This window comes from Octodon degus, unplaced genomic scaffold (assembly GCF_000260255.1).
Source record: "Octodon degus isolate 3935 unplaced genomic scaffold, OctDeg1.0 scaffold00178, whole genome shotgun sequence".
NCBI classification, from domain to species: domain Eukaryota; kingdom Metazoa; phylum Chordata; class Mammalia; order Rodentia; family Octodontidae; genus Octodon; species Octodon degus.
The window spans coordinates 1,661,041-1,684,107 of NW_004524754.1; the positions used below are offsets into that span (position 1 = coordinate 1,661,041).

Genomic DNA, 23,067 nt, shown 5'->3' on the forward strand with positions numbered 1-23,067 from the left:
TTTTTTTGTATTTAGGACAGGGTCTGCAGGGTCTCACTGTGTAGATTGGACTCATAGTGATCCTCCTGTTTACAGCCTCCCAAGTGCTGGGATTCCAGGCGCACACCACCACGCCATCTCAATCACTGTCTCAGTGTGCCCCGGGGGTGGGCCCGGCCCCTGCATCTGCATCGTCCTAAGCAACTGGCCTTCCCACCCTGTCCTGCAGAGGGACCCCAAGTACAGATCATGCCAAACAGTGCAGTGAGACCTAGGACTCACTCCATCTCCTAGAGTGTTTGCCCCACTTTGAGAAGGTAGCAGGCTCTTTAATTCACTGAGCTATTTGCCGGCCCTGCATTTTGATTTTTTTTTTTCACAGCCTTTTGTAGGGAGGTAGAAGAGAAGTAAAAAAGTAAATGAAAGCCTGGAGGTGTCCTGTTGCGGGGGAGCCTCCCTCCCGATCTTGACGGATCTTACCGCCCTCCACCTCCCTGGCTGCCTCTCACAGTCCCTCGGGGCTGTGTAGGTACTAGGAAGGGCAACTGTGCAGCTGGCCTTCCCACCCTGTCCTGCAGGTGGAGTGAGCAGTGTCTCAGCCTTGGTCACGCACTGAACATTGCTGGAGCCTCCCAGGCTGTCTGCAGGAAGTAGAATACGTGGTGCATCCCCCGCACCCATCGTTCCCTGACTTCCGAGGGGGCTGCACCACAAGTGATGCCTGAGCCTCCTTTAAATATGGAGAAATGTGAGAAAGTCCAAGCCAAGTGCACCTTGCTGACATGTTCCAGGCTTGATTTAATTTTCATACTGTAAACAGCTCTGAAGCCGAGTGCGGCAAGCCTGGCTCTTCCTGTTAAAGTTCTCAGGATGTCTAAATGGAGCCCAACTCAGTATATGAACCCCAGGTGACTCTAGGCCCAGGGGTGGAATTCTGCTTGCTGATCTTATTTCCTAAGTAGTTTATGAGTTTGGATCAGTGTTGCAGGAAAGATCTTAACTACCAACCACGTAGAAACTTCACATAGCTCCTTCTGTGCATTCCTCAGGTCAAGACCATGACTACAAACTCTGCAGAGCCTCTGGCATCTGCTGTGTGAGTGAATCCTTGCTGCCTGGTACTCTGCAGCACTCACGAGCACTGCCATGACCGTTCTAACTGCAGGCAGGATATTGTCAGGGTTTGTTTACACATCTGTCTTCCCGGCGCACACTCCAGCCTCTTGGAAGGATAACACAGTAGTCTATTTGTCTTAGTCTGTTTTATGTTGCTATAACAGAATACCTGAGATTGGGTAATTTGTAAACAATGAAAGTTTATTTGGCTATGGTTCTGAGTCTGGGAAGTCCAAGAGTGTGACTCCAGGATTTTGTGCTTTGTCATCCAAGATGGAAGGTGTAACAGCAAGAAAGCGCAAGAGAAAGGGCCCAAGCTGGCACTTCCCACAGCACTCTCTCCCAGCAGCCAAGCCAGTCAGTGCCCAAAGTGATAACCTCTTGCATAACCCATGCAGGAGGATGAGGTCCTCCTGCCTGGGGATTCTTCCAGGTCCCTCAGCACTGCTGTCCTGGTGGTTATGGTTTCAGCACATGGACTCTGAGGGGCAGATTCCAACACAGCACCCTCGCCACTGTGGAGTGCAGCATGCAGGGTGAGCTCAGCCAGTGCCTGTTGAATGACACATAAATGAATGACAGCAGCAGGTGGCAGAACTGAAAGCTCAGGTCTGTGCTAAGTCTTTTGACATTTTATTGAGTAGCACAGACTGGGGCTGAGGAGGCAGCCCGTTCCTTCCACTGTGCTGTCTACAGGGTCCCTCAGAACTGCACTTCCTTGTGCACCAGAGGCCATCAGCATGGAGCACAGCTGCCCCCCCTGCCCTTAGGAGGGGGTCAGAAGGCACGGCTCTGAAGGACAGGCTGATGCAGCTGGCAGCGCTGGTCTCCTGTGAGGCTTCTGTAAATGGGCTGCTCTTAGCAGATCTCCCCAAAACTGTTCCTGGTGACTAGTGCACAGCCCAGTGATTCTCTGGCCTTGCCCATGCGTGGCTCACAAAAGGGAGGCTTCTAGAGTCCTACTTTCAGTCCCTGTCAGGAGGTTGTATTGATTTGACTAAACTGTAGAATTTTTTTTTAAACTGGGGCCAGCCAAATAACTCAGTGGATTAAAGTGCCTGCAAGCAGGTGCAGGGGCCAGGGGTTTTATCCCCAGGCATGTTGTGCCAGCCCCGCCCCTGGGATGCACTGAGCCCGCAGTTGAGGCTGGGCGTGGTGGCACGCCTATAATCCCAGTTCTTGGGATGAGTCCGATCTACTAGTGAGACCCTGAACACCCTGTAGACCCGTCCCTAAAATGCAAAAAAAAAAAAAAAATCCAAAACACTGTACTGTGATCATTTGCATCAGAATTGGAATGTTTTTGTTGCAGATTTATTCACAGTGCTCAGTAGAGATACAGCATTGAGAACCATCATGTGTAGGTAGTGAGCCCTGAGTCTCCATCCCTCTGCACCTGGATTAGGGGCACTGTTTTTAGTCATTTATTCTAGTTTGCTTTATGTGTCTGTATCTATGTGTTTCATAGCTGGTGACAATAAATTCATATTAAGCAATATCATATCATAAGCAAACTGGTATCTCAGAAGATCAAGAGACCTCAGAAAAGAATCAGGACTGTTCTCTAGCTTCTGGGGATTTACCCTCTAGATACAACATTGGGTCAAATAAAGAGGTGTGTGCAAGGCACTATGGGAAGGAAGAGGAGAGGAGGAGAGCTACCCACTGCCCCTACGTCCACATGAGTGAGCTGGAGGAGGGTCGTGGCAGACGTAAGTCTCATAGGGAAGGTTAAGTTTGACTTGAACTTAAAAGATGAGTGGTAATTCACTTAGCAGACAGATGATAAGGAAAGTTACAGAGAACAGTGGTAGGTACAAAGGCCCAGAAATGCGCAGATGGTTTGAAATAGTTGGAAAGCACACAGAGTTGACTCCCAACATTCCAGCTAAATGTTAGCTTTGAGCATCACAGAATATGGGCAGGAAATGAGGCTAGGGAAGTAAGTTATGGCCACATCATCAAGGGCCTTGAACGCTAGACCTAGGGTTGGGAAGTGTGTGTGTGTGTGTGTGTGTGTGTGTGTGTGTGTGTGTGTGTGATAGAACATGGGTATTCTTACTGAAGTATTCTAAGTAAATGAGTGGAAAGTCAGACATTTGTTCCACCACCATCTTTTCTGCCAGGGCTTGCCAGCTCATTCCATTCTGTCCACTCCACTGTTTGACTTCTCAACGCACACTGTCCTTGCTGGATGCTGTCTTGTTTTGTTTAGCCCACTTCTCCTTGTTATTTTAATCTAAACCCAGGTAGTCATTCCTGATTTTAGCTGTCTGCAGCATGAAGAGGTGTAGGGTCAGCCTCTTGGCTGCTGGAGTGTGAAGAGAGAAAACCAGTGAAGTTTCTGCCCAGAAGTATTTCCAGGCTTTGTGTTTCCAACTCAGCATTTCTGGAGCACTTTATAGCAGGCTTTGTAAAGGTTTAGTTGAAAATCAACTTATAGATTCCTCCCTAATTGGCTTGGCCAGGTTGACTCTCTTCTTGGTCAGGCCAAGCTGGCTTCTATTAGGCAGAGCACTGAGAATTTCCGGTGTTGCTCTTAACCTAAGGGAGATTTGCTGCTTTTAGAAACAAAGTTGGGTGTTGGTGAAGGCCGGCACCATGGCGTCCTCAGCAGTGACCCCAAAGGGGCTGGCATCTGACACACAGCTCTGATTGGGCAGAGCACATCTTGAGTTTGGCGTTTGCATGTGAGAGGGTTATGGGTTTATGCATACCTTTTCCTCCCCAAGATTAAAACAAAGCTTGCTATTTGTTTCTGCTTCTTGGGATTAAATCCTGCAAATACTTAGGATACCTTGCAGCAAGGGGACATCTGCAGCGCATAGCTTTTCTCAGCCAGGATACCTTGCAACAACAACAGCAGAGGAGGAGACTTGCCGCTGCAGGCCCAGCATCGCACGCTTTGGCACTACCCCGCTCCTACATTGCCCAGTGCTAACCATATGGACCTCAGTGGCAGGGGAAAGAGATGTGACCTTGGTTGTGGGAGCAGAGCAGTTGATGGGAACTGTGAGGGTCAAGCCATCGCCAGGAGATGACTTGTTGAGGGGAGGGAGACAGAGAGCTGTCTGGAGTGTTTGTGAAGGTAAAAAAGTGGAGTGCGAAAGTGCCCCTAGAGGACAGCATTTCCTCTTTGCCCCTGGAGTTCCCATGAAAGAGAAGAGGGAGTGAAGTCCCATTTCCACCATAATCCAGGAGGTGATTGGAGTGCCGCAAGGGGATGCTGCATGTACCTGCAATCACTCAGAAGTGAGCTGCACCTTCCCCTCTACCCTGCCCTCCTTGCCAAGCCCTTCTGGAGTTCTGCGGCGCTCACACAGTCCTGGTGCAGGAAGCTGCCTGTGATAAGGACTTGTGCTGGGTTGAGCTGAGCTCATGAGCACCAACAAAATCAACTTTGACCTCCGCAAATACCAATACACCTATATATGTATTTAAATGCAGAATACATTTTATAGGTTTTATAAAACTGATCCAACATCTGTTTTGTTTTCTTTGTTTATTCCATCCCCTTTCACCCACTCTACACTTATCCCTACCCCATCTCCAAAGTGAATTCCTTTGCAAAGCATCATATAAAAGATGTAGGAAACTCTGCATTTGGAACTCGCTCCCTGAGCTTGTTTTTGAAGATGCTTTTTGCCTCTCCCATCCCCACTGGCCAGCCCAGCCTTGACTAGTAGGTGGGCAGCAGGGTCAGATGGCTTGGACAGCTTTCTGGAAGCCTAGGAACACTGGTCACAGGGGCAGCAACTGGAAGGCTGTAGCAGGGGCCTGAGCTGGGAGAGAGGCCTGTATCTTCCAGCCGTCTGACCAGCACAGGCTGGTCAGCCATCTGAGCACCTTGGCTCCTGTTGCTTGCTTCTGCAGCCTCAGGAATTCAGTCTTCCTGGACGCCCCAGGCCAGTCTTGGCTGAGGATGCTTAGGTACTCCCAATAAAGCTCTCTGTAGTTCCCAGGGGGAGGCGTCCTGCCTCTTTTTGTTCTCCTGTCTCTGGCACATTTTTTTTCTCTCTCAAAACGCATTTAAAAACAAAGAAAAACCCAGTTGTACGTCTCTGTGCCTGTTTTTCTCCCCCCTCTAACCAACTCCTGGAAGGCAGGACCAGACCTTTGCCTTCTTAAATACTTGGCACAATGCCTGCCATTTAGTGAACGCCCAATAAATTTGTGATGAATGAATACACTTTCTAAACAAAGGCAGTGACTATGGTTATGGAAAGAAGAGTCCAAGTTTGAGAGATGTGTTTTTCAAGTTTCATCAAGAGTTGGCAGACGTTGGCCTGAGGGTCAAACCTTGACTGCTTTGTTTACTACTTCTGTAAACAAAGTTTTATTGGAACACAGCCAAGCCCAGCTGCTTACGTGCTGTCTCAGGTTGCGTTTCCTCTAGCATGGCAGAGATGAGTCGTTGTCACAAGTCTATACAGTCCACAAACCCTAAAACGCCTATTGTCTGGTCTGATGCTTTGCTGAGTAAGCTTGCCAGTCTCTAAGTGAAAACACAAGGTTAGTGACTGGCGGTAAGGACTCGGAAGGATCCTCAAGATCATTCCTTCCCATAAGGATCCTTGCTGTGCCTGAACCAGAGCTTTGCTCCCAAGTGATAGCGTGGCCTGGTGGCTGAAGGTACTGAGAAGGAAAAGCCTGTGAATGTGTGTGGGAAGAAAGTGAGACCCGGGTAAGAGAGGTCCAGAGCCATGGCGCGCAAGGCAGACCAGGAGGAGCATCTGTTTCCTCTTGGTGACAGCTTTTGTGCTGTTTTTTCTCCTAGTCATCCAGTTTGGTTTTGTCACCCTCTTTGTGGCCTCCTTCCCCCTGGCACCTGTTTTTGCCCTCCTCAATAATGTCATCGAAGTGCGGCTAGATGCAAAAAAGTTTGTCACAGAGCTGAGACGTCCAGATGCAGTGAGAACCAAAGACATCGGTATGTTACCCCTTGGAGGCCACAGGCCCACATCCTGCCCTGTAAGTGGCTCCTCCCACACCTTCAGCCTGGTCAGGAATCCAGAAGGCTTGAAAAACCCTGGTCTCTTTGCCTCTTTGAGTACCTCATCCTCCCATCCTTCGATGCTGGAACCTTTGGAGGCACTTTATCCATCCCTAGTTGTCTTCCTGACTTGTGAACAGGGGGGAACCAAAGCCTGTCCAGACAAACCCACTCCTGGGGGGGGGGCAGCCAACCTGCCCCAGTAACTTGTCTGCAGAATGTTACCCCCAACCAAGCTACAAGTTTGTCGTCTCTGCTTGAGGGGAAGAGGGAGCCAGACATCATTTTTTCCTGTCTTCTAGGCATTTGGTTTGACATTCTCTCTGGGATCGGCAAGTTCTCTGTTATCATCAATGTAAGTGCCTCCATTTGGGATAGCCAGTTCTGTGGGAGGTGCTTTCCTCAGAGTTGAGCTCTTCAAAGCAGGAAGCCAGCAGCCTTTGTTACCTCTTGGCCCTTCCCATTTGCAACTTTTTAAGATTTCTCCATGATTAATGGCGCATGCCTGCCTTGTAGCTCCTCATATGGTCTCAAGGGCTGTGCAAATTTTATCTTTAATTTCCCTAAGCATTAAGTGAAGGAAAGGTAATTATCCATCAGAATGCATATCTTGGCCTTAAGAGTCAAAATCAGATCTTTCATCAGAGCCAAGAATAATGAGGAAAGAATGCTACGTATCTGTTCATCTCTTTCCTTTCTTTTTCTACTCCTAAGTTAAATAATACCTGGAGTAGTGCCCAGGCTGCAGTTCCTAATTACTGTTCCTCTGCTTTGTCAGGGTAAAGTCTTAATTATCCCCATGGAGTGTGACACAGTGGAGATTAGGATAGGACATGGAAGGACAGCTGTTCTACCTCGTGTGACCTTACCTGGCCTGCCAGTCATGGTCGCGCTGCAGAGGAAATCATGATGGGCTCCAGCCAACAGCCCCTTTCTTTTTGTTCTGGGCAGAAGGTGGCCAGGGAGGCCTCTTGTCACACCTTTCAAGAAGATATCAGTCAGTTTGGTGCACATTGCAAAAAAGCATACAGAATGACATGGGCTTGGATCTTCCTGTTCTCTGAGACTTATTTACTTACTTGAAAACTGGGACAAAAGAATAACACTTGGCAAACAGAATCATTATGGAAATTAAGTGAGATGTAAAGGACATAAACAAGAGCTCAGTAGGTTGTGGCCATGATTATTAGACATGTGTTATTCATTCTCAAATATGGTCATGGCTAGCCACACTCGCATACACATTTAGCAAACAATATCTAAGCTACATTTTGAGGGTCTCTAATTGTTGGTGCAGATTATAGTGTAAACACCTGCCAAAAAGATTTAAGATTTTCTTTGTAGAAAGCACCTTTACATTCAAACATGCGATCACTCACTGGCCGTTTTGTTTGCTCCAGGGACATTTATAGAGCACTTAGATATGCCAGATGCTGTGTAGAGTATGTACAGCTCCACAGAGGAGGATTTCCTCCTTTTTCCTCAGGGTCTCACTTTTCCTAAGGAAGATAGATAAGAGAACCTCTTCTATTACATGACGTGCTATAGTGCATTGAGAAATGATGATCAGGTTGAGGAGCCGTGAGCTGATACTCTTGGTCTTCTGGAGTCCCTGGGGAAGGTGCCCATCATGGCTGCTTAGCTGCCTTGCTTGCTGCGCTGCATGACATTCTTATCACAGCAGCTGATTCTCCCAGAATACCTTGCACTCAATTTGGCCTGGCCAACCACAATGTCCAGTCAGGTAGCTTAAGGGTGGTTAGTCTTCCCAGTACCCAGTGGCTGAGGTTGGCTTGGCTTTGCTGTGCTCATTGCAATTCCTTGCCTTGGCAGGCACCGTCTGGTGGCTTTATTCCCACAGATCCCTGATGTGAAGGCCAGACAGGCAGGCTACTCTGCTTCTGTGAGCCACAACAGCACCTCACACTAGAAAGCCCAGGAGTGTACAGACGCTCGGGCAGGGGGCCCTGTCCTTCCTTGCTGCTCCTCAGTGCTTGTCATTCTGTCCCTTAGGCATTCGTCATTGCGGTCACCTCTGATTTTATCCCCCGCCTTGTGTACCAGTACTCCTATAGCCACAATGGGACTCTGCATGGCTTTGTGAACCATACCCTCTCCTTCTTCAACGTCAGTCAGCTGAAGGAGGGGACACAGCCAGAAAACTCACAGTTTGACCAGGAGGTTCAGTTCTGCAGGTAAGTAATTGGGAGAAGAAAGGTTGCAGAGGACCAGGAGCAGCAGAACAAAATAATGATGCAAATGACCCAGATTTACACCATTTTCCTTTCCCTCCTTCTCTTGCTTCTCCCTACCCATTGTTACAAATCAATTTGAAAGAGTCAACAAATATTTATTGAGTGCCTTATGTCAAGTGCTATGGAACAGACCAGAAACTGTGTAGCTTTGCTCTCCTTAAAAGGGATAAGAAATATCAGGTTAGTAGAAAGCATGTAGGACCTTCCATAATAGGGACATGAGGCTGCGGATGTTCTGAGGAGGGGGTGGTTACTGGTGCCGAGAGTGGAAAGGGGATGCTTGCTGGAGGAGCTGCCCAGCATCATGGGACGGAAAGGGAGACTAGTCCAGCATGGGCCGAGACATGGCGGTAAGGAGGGACTTGGGGTGTTAGACAAACATGTGGGGGCCATGTCATGTGGTTAGCACAGAGGGTACTTGGAAGCTAATAATGGCAAAGAGTATAAGGCTAAATGTTGTTGATTTGGGTTAGGTTCCAGTACAAAATGGGAAGCTTCAAAATTTGATGGGGATTTTACTGTGCTGCAATAGCAAGATGTTGCCCTTTTAGCATCAAGGAATGGGAGGATACAGGGGGCTTATGGAAATTGACTTGACCTCAGAGAGGAGATGGACTGGAGTTGGGAGAGCTCAGGGAGAGCAGGTGAATTGCTGTTTAAGACATGAGCGATTCCGGCACAGAGCAGGAAGATGGAAGAATTCAGAGCAGGGGAGGATGTGAGCAAGGCAATAGGAGGCACTTCGAAGTTAGGAACAGGAGATACAGTAAAGAGGTAGAGAGAGGAAAGACTCCAGCATTGGGGCTGAAGTTGGCAATTAAGACATTGCAGCTTCATCTAGCGGGACGATGGAAATGCTAAGTAAATCTCATCCTATAGTACATATGATGCATAATGAGTTTGACTTAAGTCACATTGCATTAAAATAACAGCAGAAAATCTAAGGGACAATCTAGTTCCTGTACACTCTAAGCTGGAAATAGAGAGAGAGTAGATCACATGAAACCAAGAAAGAGAAAAGTCCTCATTATTACCCCAGAAGAGCAAACAAAGGCAAGATGGGGAGGGGAAGGGGCTCATTTAACCCTTTGTGCCAAGGTCTTCACTGCAGACCTTGGTCTAAGGGCTTGTGTCCTATACTACAAATGAAACAGTGTAACTACAGTAATAGCAAAACACAGGAAAGAATGTGGAGCCAATATAAGGCTTCCTCAGAAGCCATCTTCAGTAGCATCTTATGTAAAATCTGCCAATGCCTCCATCTTCAGTAGCATCTTATGTAAAATCTGCCAATGCCTCCATCTTCAGTAGCATCTTATGTAAAATCTGCCAGTGCCTCCATCAGAGAAGTGGTGATTTTCCTTGTGTTTATACCAGCGATAACCTGATGTGTCCTGTCCATCTGTCATGCTTTTCCTCCTGGGTCGCTTGGTACCCAAGGTCCGCCACTGTAAGACAGTAACCTATGTTCAGATTCAATAGTCTGAGACTGTGAGCAAGAGCAAATGTTGTCACCTTCCCAACTCAGATGTCACCAATCTGCAATGTACAAATTTATGAAGGTACAAAGCGAGGAAGGAATCCTGGCTTTAGGAGCAGTAACTTAAAGGTTTAAAGCAGGGGAGGATGTTAGTAAGGCCATATGAGGCACTTCGAAGTTGGGGACAGGAGATACAGTAGGGAAGTGGAGAGAGGAGGTGGTTCTGCACAACCACAAGAAGAGGAAAAATCAGAGATTAGACTAAAGAACAAATGAACAAATTTATCCATCAATTTATATCAACCTAGATGTTTCAGGATTTTTTTAAGAAAATTTTTTACATCTGGTCATATTGTAGGTAGTTTTCTACTAGACTGTGGCCTGCTGAGGACCCCTCCTGTCTGGTACTAGGCTTGGATCTGAGGCGCCAAAGGCCTTGTCCCACATACAGAAGGTCTGTGCCAGTGCTGTCCCTTCCAAAACATCTGGGTTGCTCCGGGACTAGGAGGCTACTCAACAGAGTTTTCATAAACAGTAGGCATTGAGAGTGAGTTACAGTATCATTTTTCTTTTCTTTTTTATTGATAGATTTTATTTTAGCAGATTCATATATGCATCATTTTAACCCCCAGCTCCTTGGCTCTTCCATTTCATACTATAGAAGGTTTCAGTGTGCATATTTTTCTCCTATCCATCCTCCTCAAGATGCTCTTACTACCCCTGCCTCCCTCTTATTCCCCCATAGAATACATTTTTATAAGCAAAAGTGATCATAGAAATCATGTTGTGACTCCTCATTCTATAAAAAGAAGCAAACAAACACACCAAAGCTTAGAAAATAAGGAGTTCTTTAAGATTATAGAAGTTTCTGTGAGAAATCCTGCATGAAAATTCACATCTCTCCAAGAACATGGCTTCTCCTCCCACAAGTAGCAGACACAATGCCCACATGACTTGTGAAGGAGCAGGGCTAGCGCTAGTGGCTTGTGGGTTTCCTCAGTAGCATTTCTGAGTATGTTTACTAGATCAGTGGGTTAAACTGGCTTGGATAAAAATTAACTTTAATAGCTCCATATTAAAAGTTGAGTGTAGGTTTAATTTTAGACAAAGCTTTGTTCAGCCAACTTGGTCCACCCAAATCCAACCTCACTCTGTTACCTAATGGTGGCTCATTTCATATTGACTGCATTTTCAAGTTTAATATGATATCTATCAGTTATGGTGAGAATCCAAGGCAGGTAAATATTACCCAGCTTTAACAAATGCCCAAGACCCCAGGGTATATGGAATAAAGTATGGATCAGGTTGAACTTTATTGCATCTCCCACTGGACTTTCCAGCCAGTTGTGAAGCTCTGCCAGCCTTCTCTCCATTGTTTCCAGGCAAGTAGATGGGATCATGACTTGTTTACTGCCCATAAAAGAAACTGCACCAAATGGCAGATTATCCACGGGTGTATAGACAGGAAGTGTATTTTAATTCTTGGTTTCTGCCAAGAAAATTTACTGGCAGAATGTAAATCACGCTCAGATCAAACTAAAGCTACTTTTGAAGCATTCATCATCTCTTTGATCATCAGGACTAGTGAGAATTACAGGTTCATTATGCAAATGCCATTGAGATACCACTACAGGTTCAGCATTGGCTATATCACAAAGAACAGGACAGACTGCCCTCCTCTAAAAATCTAGAGCAAGGAGATGGATGAATAGATGAATAAGAAGTTAAAATGTGGCTTTAATAATTGACAATTGGATATTGGCAGAAAGCTGGGTGAATCCTGAGGAGGAGGCTGTTGAACTGATCCCAGATGGGAATATTCAGGAGGGTTTCAAGGAACGAGACCTTCAAATATGAGTAGACCGGTGGCCACAGGGATCCTCTCATTGGAACTCTGCATTTCTGTGGCTTACTGGCAGCATGTGGGGGAGGGAATGGTGGGGGAGTGGGACAAAGGGTGTTTGGTGGCAAATGAGGTCCGGAGAGCACTGCCTTCTAGGGAGAAGGGCTGGAACAGAAAGGAAGAATGGAAGTCAGATCAAGGAGAATATGTTGGTCACATCTGAGGTGCATGGAGTCTCTTGGGCCATTAGTTCCCAATGAGAAGGTTTAAGGGAACAGTGAAGAGATCTTGCATACTTTCCATGTGAACGCACTGGGAAGACTATCGGGTTACACGGAAATTAGGGAGATGCCTTACTCTAAAGTTTAATCAGATGGCTGGAGGGTGAGATTGGCATATGACTCAGATAATACATCAAATAGGTGTGCTTTGGGGGCTACATTTCTTGATCAATAAGAATTGTTGGGCTGGGGAGATGGCTTAGTAGAATAAGCGCTTCCCTGGCAAGTGCAAGGACCTCAGTTCAATCCCCGGTTCCGGAAAAAAAAAAAAAAAAAAAAAAAAGAATTGTTGATAGAAATCTGTATCTTGTGTGGGTCCTACTCACAAGAGGAGAAAGATAGGGAGGGGGAAAGAGAGGGGGGAATTGAGAGAGGAAGGGAGAGAGAGATGGGGTGGGGGAGAGAGAGAAAGAAAGAGAGAGAGAGAGAGAGAGAGAGAGAGAGAGAGAGAGAGAGACTGTAATAGAGCATTATGGTGAGAATCAGTAACAGCCCCATAGATAGCCTCAGAGCCAACGTTTTTTACAATTGCTTCCATGGTGGGAAATGAAATTTCCCCTGATTTTCTGGCAAATAGTGTTGGGAACTCAATGACCCTTTATATTCTTAGCTCTTAGTGACCTCTGGAGATAAATGCAGCCAAATAAAGCTGAGATCTCGTGCTCCAACTCCAGCCTTGCCAGGATAGAGGTATCTTAAAAATAGAAAGTTAGGACAAGTCTCCAGCTGTCCATTTAAGATTTTTAGATGCATTTTCAGGATTTTTGGAGTGATGTTTGCATCAGCTATTGGACTTTTACAGCAAGACTACTCCATCAACAATCCCATAATGTCCAGCTGTAGGCATGGTTAGTTTAGTGACCATTGGACAAGGTTGGTGGGAGGACAGATAGTGATTGGCCTCTTGGCTGAGTAGGAAGCAACCAGAGAGTACACCTGGGCAGGGCCTGGATAGGAATCTGGTCCCAGAGCTAGCTCCAGAGTCTACGTGGGTATAGTCAACCTGTTTGAGGAGTCGAGCATCCAGACAGTGTCTCCAGTTCGTTCCCACCAGGTTCTCTGCACAGTCCAAATGCTTCTTCCTTTCTCCTCCTCCTCCTCCTCCTTCTCTTTCTTCTCCTCCTCTATTTAGGACAGGGTCTACAGGGTCTCACAGCAGACATCAAACTTGTAGTGATTTTCCTGTTTTTCAGCCTCCCAAGTGCTGGGATTAGCGGGCGCCACCATGCACAGTCTCAATCACTGTCTCAGTGCACCCTGCAGGCAGGGCGGGCACTGCATGCCGGGGGATCAAACCCCAGCCCCTGCACTCTGCCTAAGCAGGCATTTTAGTCCACTGAGCTATCTGGCCGGCCCTCATTAGCTTCTAATTCCTTGCACTGTTTTCCTCTTTTGAAGGTCAGTTTCAGGAGGCAGTTTGATGTAGCTCAGGTGCTATAAAAGGATTGCATATTGTATTTAGCATGAATGTAACATTCATTTCACTTGGGGCTATTTAGGACCTTTCCTACACACCACTGTTTGGAGTAGAGAAAGACATGGAGCAAGAAAAACCTGCTGATGGCTGGTGGGGAGCTCTCCGTGCTGCTTGCTGCCTCCCTTCCCTGTTGGGCTTTGTATTCTACGAATGGTGGCAGGTGCCACAGGCTGTGGTTGCTCTGCGGGGTGGGGGGGGGGGCTTATGAGGCAGTAGGGCATCTCGGTCTGGATCTTTTTCTCTCTACCTCAGTTTCTCCATCTGTAAAAATAAGGAATTTGGAATAATGAATCTCCAGAGAGTTTTTTCTACTTAAAACAATTAAAAGCCATGGAACATATTAATCTCCATCTATAAAAATTCTAAACAGTTCAGAGAGCCTCTCTACCTCTGTCCTGCCTCACCCTACTAGCGCCTTCCCAATAGTAATCTGGGTGATGCAGATGTGTGAAGTTTTCCCTAATCTTTTAATGCATTAACATAATATGAACTTGAAAAATCTTTGAAGTATTTTTCTTGGGCTTGTTTTATAATGATGAAATATAGTTTGGATTAATGGGAAGTTTATATTTAGGTAATGGCTAAATTCAACTCATATGTTTTTTCTTAAAGTTAGAGTAATATTTATAAAAATTTAAACCTAAAATATATGTTGGCTTTTGTACCAGTTTTGTTTATTATATGGGAGTCTGTCCTAGCTAGCAATACAGTTTTACTCTTAGAAACTCATTGCAACAATGTATTTGGGTTAACTGAATATTGTTGCTAATCTCTTAAAATTATGACTATTTTTATTATGAAAATATTCTGTGAGATATGTATATATAGTAATATGTATTGTACTATAATATATGTAAAGAAAGGGCTCGCTCTCAGTCTCCATCCTAGTTGTTATCTCCCAGGAGAAATCCTTGTATCATTTTCCATGAAAGAGTTCAGAAATCACATTCACAAATATTGTCTCATTGAAATGTCTTCCTGTAACATTCAATGTACACACACACACATGTGTATGTGTATTCCTTTATTCATGGGGGTGAGAGGTCCCATGTATATAGTAACTTCTTCATGTTTTCCTTTATCATTCAGCACAGACACACACACACACACACACACACACACACACACACACACACTCCTTCATTCATGAGGATTAGAGGGCCCAGGCCTGCACTTTGCATGTAGTCAGCACTGTGATGTCCATTATGTTGCTTCCATTGTGTGAGTTAGAAAGCAGGGGTCAGAGATGGGATGACTTTCTAGGGTCTGCTAGTTAATAAGACACAAAGCTACTTAGGCTCACACTTGGGCTTCAGACATTCTACTTGTCTCATGATTGAAAGTCTCCCATAGAAGCCACAGGGAGAACTTTCAGAATTATGTTAAAGCTCAAAGGAAACGAAGGACTGGAACGGTCCAGGTGAGATCTAGGAATAGTCCCCAAGCCATATCCCTAAGGTGAAATTTCCTTCACAGCCATAATACAGGAAGCTGAGTGGATGAGGGGATTCACTGGGTGCTGTGGCCCCTCGGGAGTCCCAGTCTTCCTGCCAGGGGAGCAGATCAGAAATGGCAGGGCCTTTGAGTTGCTGATGGGAATGGGCCACAGAGAAGCTCTGCTTCTCAGCCTCTTGGCCTCCTCTGCCAGTGCCATATACCAGGTACAAATGGCACAATTCTGAGAGATGCCCCAGCAGCCATGTGGTGGCCAAGTCCTTCAGACCCACGTCTTCTGGGCATGTCTAGTGCTTGCATGCCCAGAAATCCTCCCATGAAGCCAGCAGGAATGGCGTCTCTGTGCTCTGTCCTTCTTAAACAAAGGTGTGTCTCGTGAGTTATGTTCAGTGAACAAAGGAAAGGTAGCTGCTACAGCTTAGTGTTTCTAATCTAAACTCTGAAAAGCTCTGGACTCTGAAACTACTTCAGTGCTGACACGACGTGACAGAGAGAAATCTCCACACCATGCAACCTTTTTGCATACACAAAATTATTTAAGTTACCTTTGGAGTATTCATATAAGATGAATAAGATGTGCATAAGTAAATGTTGTGTTTAAACTTGGTTTCACCTCCCCAGGACACCTCATTATGCATATATAAATATTCCAAAAATCAGAAATCTGAAATAGTTCTCGTTGTAGGCATGTCATATATGAGACATTCAGCCTTTATTGCTTGAGGCTTTCTGTCGTGCTAGGTAGTGCACTGGATCCTTTACACTGATATGTTTTCTTTGTAACGACTCTGAGTTAGAAAGTTTAGGCCCTTTTTGTAGCTGAGAACGTTGGGTATGATAAACCTTAGTTATAAGAGGATTGTGTTTCTCTTTTTCTATCACTATACCAAATTCCTGAGATAATCAACTGATGAAGAAAAGAGGTAGATTTTTGGCTCACAGTTTGGAGATTTGTGTCCGCAATTGCTGACTGGCCTCACTGCTTCAGGCTTCCTTGAGGTATAGTCTCATGGCAGGAGGGTGTGACACTAGAAAACTGCTCCTCAGTGGCCAGGGGGGGGGGAGAATTAGCGGCTGGGGTTTCACAGTCCCCTTCAAAGACACCTATCTAAGGGCCAGAAGACTTCCAACCAGGCTTCACCACATACCACCATCACTCTGGGGACCAGGTCTTTAATACTCGGGTGCCACTCAAGATACCACTTGTAGCAAGAACACACAGCCAAGGCCCTGGAAGTGGCATCACCCTCATCTACTGACTCACACACGTGCACACGCGCTGGGCTTGGACACAAAGCAAACAGCACAGGCCATCATCAAAGCAGGGGAAACAATTAAGTTCATTAGCCACCTGTCTTCTGTGAATGTTTCTATTCTTAAAGTTAATTATCTCTATTTAATTAGTGTTTTTTTAACTACTTAGTGAAAACATTTGATTAGTCTATTCTTACGATGAAATTTTTGAAAATGATGAAATCTGAACTTTGGTTGGCACGTAAACAACTGGTTATTCATTTGGTTGGTGGATGCTAACTGGAATCATTGCCTTTCAAATGGTGAATCATGGTTCATTAGCAGATAACGAAATCACCATACTGGATCACCAACGACCTTTAAAGGCAGGGGAAGAGTACGATAGGCTAGCATAGCGTAGCATAGCAGAAAATAAGTGTACCTCGAGTGCAGCAAGGGGAAACGCTTTGTGTAATTTTTATTTCAATGATACGTATGTACAGCAAAATATATTTCTTACTGTATGTCGTAGTTTTTAAAAGCTAGGTTTGGAAAGAAAAATGTGAACAGATGCAAAATTCATTAAATAGCTTGCTCTTCTTTTCCGTGGTATGGTTTTCCCCTTAGTGTCTATCAGAGGCACCCCTGGCTTATCTGCATAGAGATATTTTCAAGGAGCGCTTTCTGGACAGATCTTTGTGTTAATCTTTCCCCAGAGCATTGATTAGATGGATGTGCCTGTTAGATTCAAAACATGTTGTGGACACTTAGGGAGGGCAAAGTGACATTTCCAAAAGCTGCGGTAAGTGAGTAGCAGAGGTGGAACCAGAATTAGATTATTTATGGATTCTTTGCAGACTGAAAAAAAAGCAGGATAAGCAATGGCTCTCATACTGAGGTCAGTGAGCAGCTGTTCCTTCATAGATGGAGCTAGAGAAGGAGAGAAATGGACTTCGATTGGAGCCAGAAGGATTGGGCTGAACTTGGGGAGGGATGTCCCTATGGTAAAGTGTGTGTGTGTGTGTGTGTGTGTGTGTGTGTGTGTGTGTGTGTCCTCGCTGAAAGTTTCCGGAGGTGTAGGATCAGGTCTCCTTCCATGGCATCTCCCTTTCTAGAGACAACAGGACAATAGGTGAGTCTGAGAGCTCCCCCACTGAGGGACGTCCTAGCTCCCGTGGCCCCAGCCCCCTCCCCTGCTTCCCTTAGCAAGGATGATCTGGAGCTGGCGGTGTTTCTGTCCTCAGCCCTGAAGGGAGATGATTAATCTCATGGTGCTCTGCTGGGCTGCAGTCAGCTTCGCTTTTCACCCGGATGTCAAAGCAAGCCTGCAACAGCTGTGATCAGCTGTCGGAAGGGGGGAGCTGGGCCCAGAGTAGGAGGCCCCCGGCCTCCTGCCAGTGCTGGCTGAAGGAGCAGTGTCTACCACTCAGAGTGACTGCTTCTCTCGCTGAGTCTGTTGCTGTGCCATTTTCTATGTTGTGACTGTATTTTTTTCCTCTTCTTTCATCTCTCCTTGTCTCTACATAAAGGCTGGAAGCCACCATACTTTTTTTGTAGATATTTTAGGGCAACAAGTTTGCTCAGTGAAGAGAAGACCCTACAGCTCCCAAGCCACTGTTGGCCAGGTGCTCCTGGAACTCAGCCAGAGCCACCTTCTTACTTTGCCTAATCATCCTTCGGGCCGTGAGACTGTGGTGGAGAACCTAAGTATCCCTGAGCCGCTGGCTCCTCCTGTGCAGGGTGGGGATAGCAGCCCCTACTGGAGTGTGTGATCCTAACACTAAAAGGAGAAATGGCCACACAGCCCTTCGCTGGGGATCAGCACAAGTCCATGTTGTGAGTAAGGTAGTTTCCTTCCCTGGTCGCTCTCTGCAGTGTCCTTGCCTGCTGTCAGCAGACACATGAACATGAACACTGGTTAATGGCCTGCTGTTCCAGCTCTTCCTTCAGCCTGGGGCTTGTTTTGCTTTTATTGAACATCAAAGATGTATTGAATTCCACAGGAGGAGACAATTCTGGACATAGCTCTGATACCAACCCTTGTCATTTTTCTAGGCCTAGAAAAATTGGCGTCTGAGAGATGAGCTAGTTTTAACCTGAATCATTCTGGGAAAGGAGTGGACTGACCAGTGAGCAACATGCCTGGCTTCTCCAAGGGCCTGGAGAAAGGGGCAGCGGCTCTTGCTAGGCCTTGGCATCTGGTTGTTTAAGTCATGTGGCTGGGTCATGATGACAGAGGACTGCTTTCACTCCTATTTGCCCAACCTTCACTTGGTCTGGCTCAGTCATCCTTTGGCTCAACAGTGCTGCCAGGAGGCTAGACCAGCATCCCTGGGGGCTGGAATCCCGGAGCATCTGGCTGTGGAGAAGCCCAGGATGACTTGTAGTGCTTGCACGCTTATGGAGCCTGCTGGCTGGGGTTCCCTGCCCTCTGAGCCTGTGGCTGGGGTTCCCTGCCCTCTGAACCCGTGCTGGGGTTCCCTGCCCTCTGAGACTGTGCTGGGGCTTCCTGCCCTCTGAGCCTGTGCTGGGGTTCCCTGCCCTCTGAGACTCTGCTGGGGCTTCCTGGCCTCTGAGTCCGTGGCTGGGGTTCCCTGCCCTCTGAGCCCATGGCTGGGGTTCCCTGCCCTCTGAGCCCATGGCTGGGGTTCTCTGCCCTCTGCACCCGTGCTGGAGTTCCGTGCCCTCTGAGCCCATGGCTGGGGCTCCCTGCCCTCTGAGCTCGTGGCTGGGGTTCCCTGCCCTCTGAGCCCATGCTGGGGCTCCCTGCCCTCTGAGCCCGTGGCTGGGGTTCCCTGCCCTCTGAGCCCATGCTGGGGCTCCTTGCCCTCTGAGCCCGTGCTGGGGTTCCCTGCCCTCTGGACCTGTGGCTGGGGTTCCCTGCCCTCTAAGCCCGTGCTGGGGCTCCCTGCCCTCTGAGAGTCTGCAGGTGGATGGAGAATCAAGACGGTCCTACCAGAATGGTTGCTGTCATGGTCTCTGGCTTCCTGACACCAGAGAAAGTTTTAGGGGGGTTTTGGTGGGAGAGGCAAGGAGAAGGCATTTCCAAGCAGCTTATTTGTGGAGTTTAATCCTTTTATTCTGTGAGGTATTTGTTGGTTGGGCCAGATTTCCCCTTCTTCCCCTTCCTCTGGAGTTTGAGAGTCAAGAGCTCGCCTGCTGTTTGAACCCTTGAGAAGCCCTGAGAAATCCTCCTGATTCCTCTGTGTCCGTCTGATGGTAACACTGCACTTCCTTTGGGGCAGGTTCAAGGATTACCGGGAGCCACCATGGGCGCCAAACCCATATGAATTTTCCAAACAGTACTGGTCTGTTCTGTCTGCCCGACTGGCTTTTGTCATTATCTTTCAGGTGAGTCATGCAGACAGGAAGTTTCTAGTCAGAGTCTGGGCTGCTGAGGGCTGTTATGGCACTGTATCTCTTGGGACCCACAGAGTATTGGTTTCAAGACCCTCAGACACCAAAATCCCAGGGTGTGTAAGTGCCTTGCGTTAAGTGGTGTGGTATTGGCACTTCTAGGCATGTGCTTCTGAATACTTCAAAACATCTCTAGATTATGGGTAATGCTAAATATAGTATAAATTCTATGGAAATAAGTGTTATAGTCTATTAACTAGGTAATAAAGGCAAGAAAGGGTCTTGTACATGCTCAGTACAGATGTCATTTTGTTTTCTGGTGTGTTGGATCCACTTATTGTTGGATCTGAGAATGTGGAACTTACAGATATGAAGGGTCAGCTGTACTCTGTGACACAAGGCATATGTTTCATCCCAGGAGGAAGCAGGACGACTCCTGAGAGGGCTTTTGAAAATGGATGGACTTTGCTAAAAGAGAATAAAGCAGAGTAAGGTTACTAGACAGATGTGGAATAAGTTGCAGGGTAGAGACAGCTTTCCATTCAGATCTAAGATGAATAAAGGAGAACGGGAAGGGCAGTGGAAACCAGAGTCTCAACCCTTGCACGGACGGGTGGCCCATCTCATCTCTGTAGGCTGAGATGTGGCTCAAGTTCTGAAGCTTTCTCCTTGAGCTCCCAGGACGCTCCTTTGTTCGTATTGTTCAGCCACTGAGACAAGTGGTGGGAAGGGCTCCAGAGCCCTCTCAGAATGAATAGTGAATTCGAGCCCAGTGATTCCTATCTTTGACAATAGATACAGCTCCAATTGCATCGCTGAGATTCTCTGAGGTCCAGGGCCCCCAATTCCCCCTCGGGGTCCTGCCGGTCTTCTTCGAGAAGGGCCAGAGCACAAGCCAGGATCCTTTTCTTTTCATCTCCCTCAGGCTTTTGTATTCCCTGAGGGCAGATCCCTGGGGGGCTCTAAAGTATCCAAGCCCCAGCCCCCAGCCCAGGAAGTGGAGAAGCCCATCGGCTCGTGTTTCACCTAAAGTAGACAGCCATTCTTCCTCTCCAGAGATGGGGCGATACACTTGAAAAGTTGCTCAGACACCCCCTGTGGCCCCACCCATCAAAGTCTCCTCACTTTCCCATATGGCGCATGTCACAGGTCCCCCACACTATAGGGACAGAGGAAGGACATATGGTGAGGCAGCTTCCAGCACCTAAGGTACCTGGGTGCCTTTGTAGCAGCAGCTGGTCCCCAAAAAGGTTCAAGGGCTCGCAGAGAACAGGAGACACACAGGGGTGTATGCAGCAGGTAGAGAACGACCACAGGAGTGTGCCGGGGTGTTTGCGAAAGGGAAAGGGGTACGAATCAGACTACAGACAGAGTTCGCGCGGGGCGGGTCATGCCAGACACTCACATCTTCGCACACAGAAACTGTTCCTAGGAGTGGGACATCCTTGCCCTCCTGTCATCTGCAGGAAGGGAGGTGCTCAGCAGCCAGAAGAAAAGAGCCCAATATAAGCACGCTGGAAAGCTCAGAGCTGCTCATGGAGAGCTCCTCACAGGGGGCCCTACACAGTCCATGTAGTGAGAATGGCTTTAACAAGTAGAGGCAGAAAAGGCTGCATAGGACTCCTAGGCAGGTTTGTTTGAGAACAGAGGTCCCTATATCTGTTGTAGAAGACAAACAGCGGGTTGAAGTGGGGAAAGCAGGAACTGTCACAGCCACCGCCCACAGAGGTCCCTTCTTAGGAGGCTCTGGACCATGGAGTGCCTAAAGACTTCATGGCCAAAGAGCAGGAACAGGACGTTGAGGGTATTCTGAGGAGTGGAGGACAGCAGGACACACCCCACTGAAGAGAAAGAATGGGAGCCCCACTGTGTGTCAGGCACCCTTGAAGGTATCTGACTTGTGCTAACCTGCTGATGTTTACAATAGTAGGGCTGATTGGAGTGTTACTCACTTTTCCAGTGGGACGCCATTTACCAGTGAGGGTGCTGAGAAGCAGGCGTCCTTGTTGGGGATCACTCAGCCAATGAGTCACAGAGCCAGAATTAGTAGAGAGTTCATGACCGTGTTCCTCACTGCCCTATGCCACCCGCATCTTGGTGGGATCCTGATTCTGACAAAGCAGGAGTGAACATTGCTAATGTCAACTGAAGTCTCAGAGCACCATGGCACCACCCGGGTCTCTCCACTCACCTCCTCTCCCTTGCTTTCTGCAGAACCTCGTGATGTTCATGAGTGTCCTTGTGGACTGGATGATCCCAGACATCCCCACAGACATCAGTGACCAGATCAAGAAAGAGAAGAGCTTGCTTGTGGACTTCTTCCTGAAAGAGGAGCATGAGAAGCTCAAGCTCACCGATGAGCCAGCCCAGAGGAGCCAGGGAGGTGGGGATCGCAGCAGGAGGAGCCGGGCTACCAGCTCAGCGCCCTCTGGCCCGAGCCCAACCGGTAGCCGAGCATCTTCTGCCTCCCAACACACCAACGTCTGAGTAGTCCCGCTCCCTGCCAGAGGGGGCGCTGCAGCAGCTGAGCTCCAGCTTGGGTGCGCCTCGGAAAGGAAGTATCTGTGCAAATAGAGAAAGGAAAAGAGAGTGACAGCAAGTGCTAGAAGGAAGAGAAATGGTGTTGCTTCTCTGAAACCTCAAGCTTAAGATTCTTATAGTCACTTTGTGAGCTGTGTTCTTCTTGGGGACTGGTACCTTCTCGGGTGTCTCCATCCTGGAGTCCTCAGGCACCAGGTGCCTTCTTCCCATGCTCTCGCACTTTCTCATGGTTCTGGATGACCACAGGCTGCAGGAGAGAAACACAGGCAGGTCCCTGCCCCACTATAAGTGATCATCGTATCCTTCCCCACCAACTGCTGACACCCCCTCCGAGCCCCTGGCAGCTGGGGAGACCACAGGCCTTGGATGCAAAGTTTCAGGGCTAGTTTTGCGGACGCTGGACATGGTGATGAAGACTGGGGTCCAGTACGGGCTGTCTCCAGTTCATGTCACAGGGGCGCCTGGGGTTCAGTGTAACCAACTATCATTTTATGCAGATTTAAAATAAAGGAAATATACTTTTTAGAGATGCTTTGTTGTCTTTGGTGACTTGTCTTTCTTCCTCTCTCCTTCTTTATACTTCCTTCTCTCTTTCTTCCTCGTTTTTCCTTCCCTCCATTCTTTTCTTCTTTTCTATCCCTCTTTTCTCCCTTTCTTTTCCCTCTCCCTCCCATTCTCTCTCCCCTTTCCCTCCTTCCCTCTTTCTTGCCTGCCTTACTTCTTTCTTTCTTTTTCTTCCTCTCCTCTCCCCTTCTCTTCCCTTCCCTTCCTTTCTCTTTCCTCCTTTCTTCCTCTGAATATTTATTGAGCTCCAAGTAGGCACCAGGCATTGTTCTCAGACTAGAGATACAGCAGAGAGCAAGAAATAAAGTCCTTTCCTTATGGAATTTGCATTCTAGAGAGGAAAAGACTGTAAGCCCGTAAGTATGCAGTTATTTTAGATGACAATACAATAGCTTCATGGTGACTCCACCCAGATCAGTCCCCAATTTCTTGCCAGCCAATCTGACTGGATTTCAAGGTAATGTTTGAAAAGAGGGCCGAGCTCCCAGAAGTG

General features: G+C 47.4%; 1 protein-coding gene across 4 annotated transcripts in view; it reads left to right on the forward strand.

Annotated features, from left to right (window-relative positions):
• The window catches only part of Ano2 (anoctamin 2), a 372,934-nt gene extending 350,515 nt beyond the window's left edge, over positions 1 to 22,419 (forward strand). For all 4 annotated transcript variants that reach the window (XM_012517437.2, XM_023703730.1, XM_023703729.1 and 1 more), the window contains 5 exons: positions 5,873 to 6,025; positions 6,391 to 6,443; positions 8,102 to 8,283; positions 19,358 to 19,463; positions 21,684 to 22,419. In XM_012517437.2, the coding sequence (XP_012372891.1) occupies positions 5,873 to 6,025; positions 6,391 to 6,443; positions 8,102 to 8,283; positions 19,358 to 19,463; positions 21,684 to 21,956 (767 nt within the window). In that variant the 3' untranslated portion in view covers positions 21,957 to 22,419. The remainder of the gene's footprint in view (positions 1 to 5,872; positions 6,026 to 6,390; positions 6,444 to 8,101; positions 8,284 to 19,357; positions 19,464 to 21,683) is intronic.
• The last annotated feature ends 648 nt before the right edge of the window (positions 22,420 to 23,067 follow it).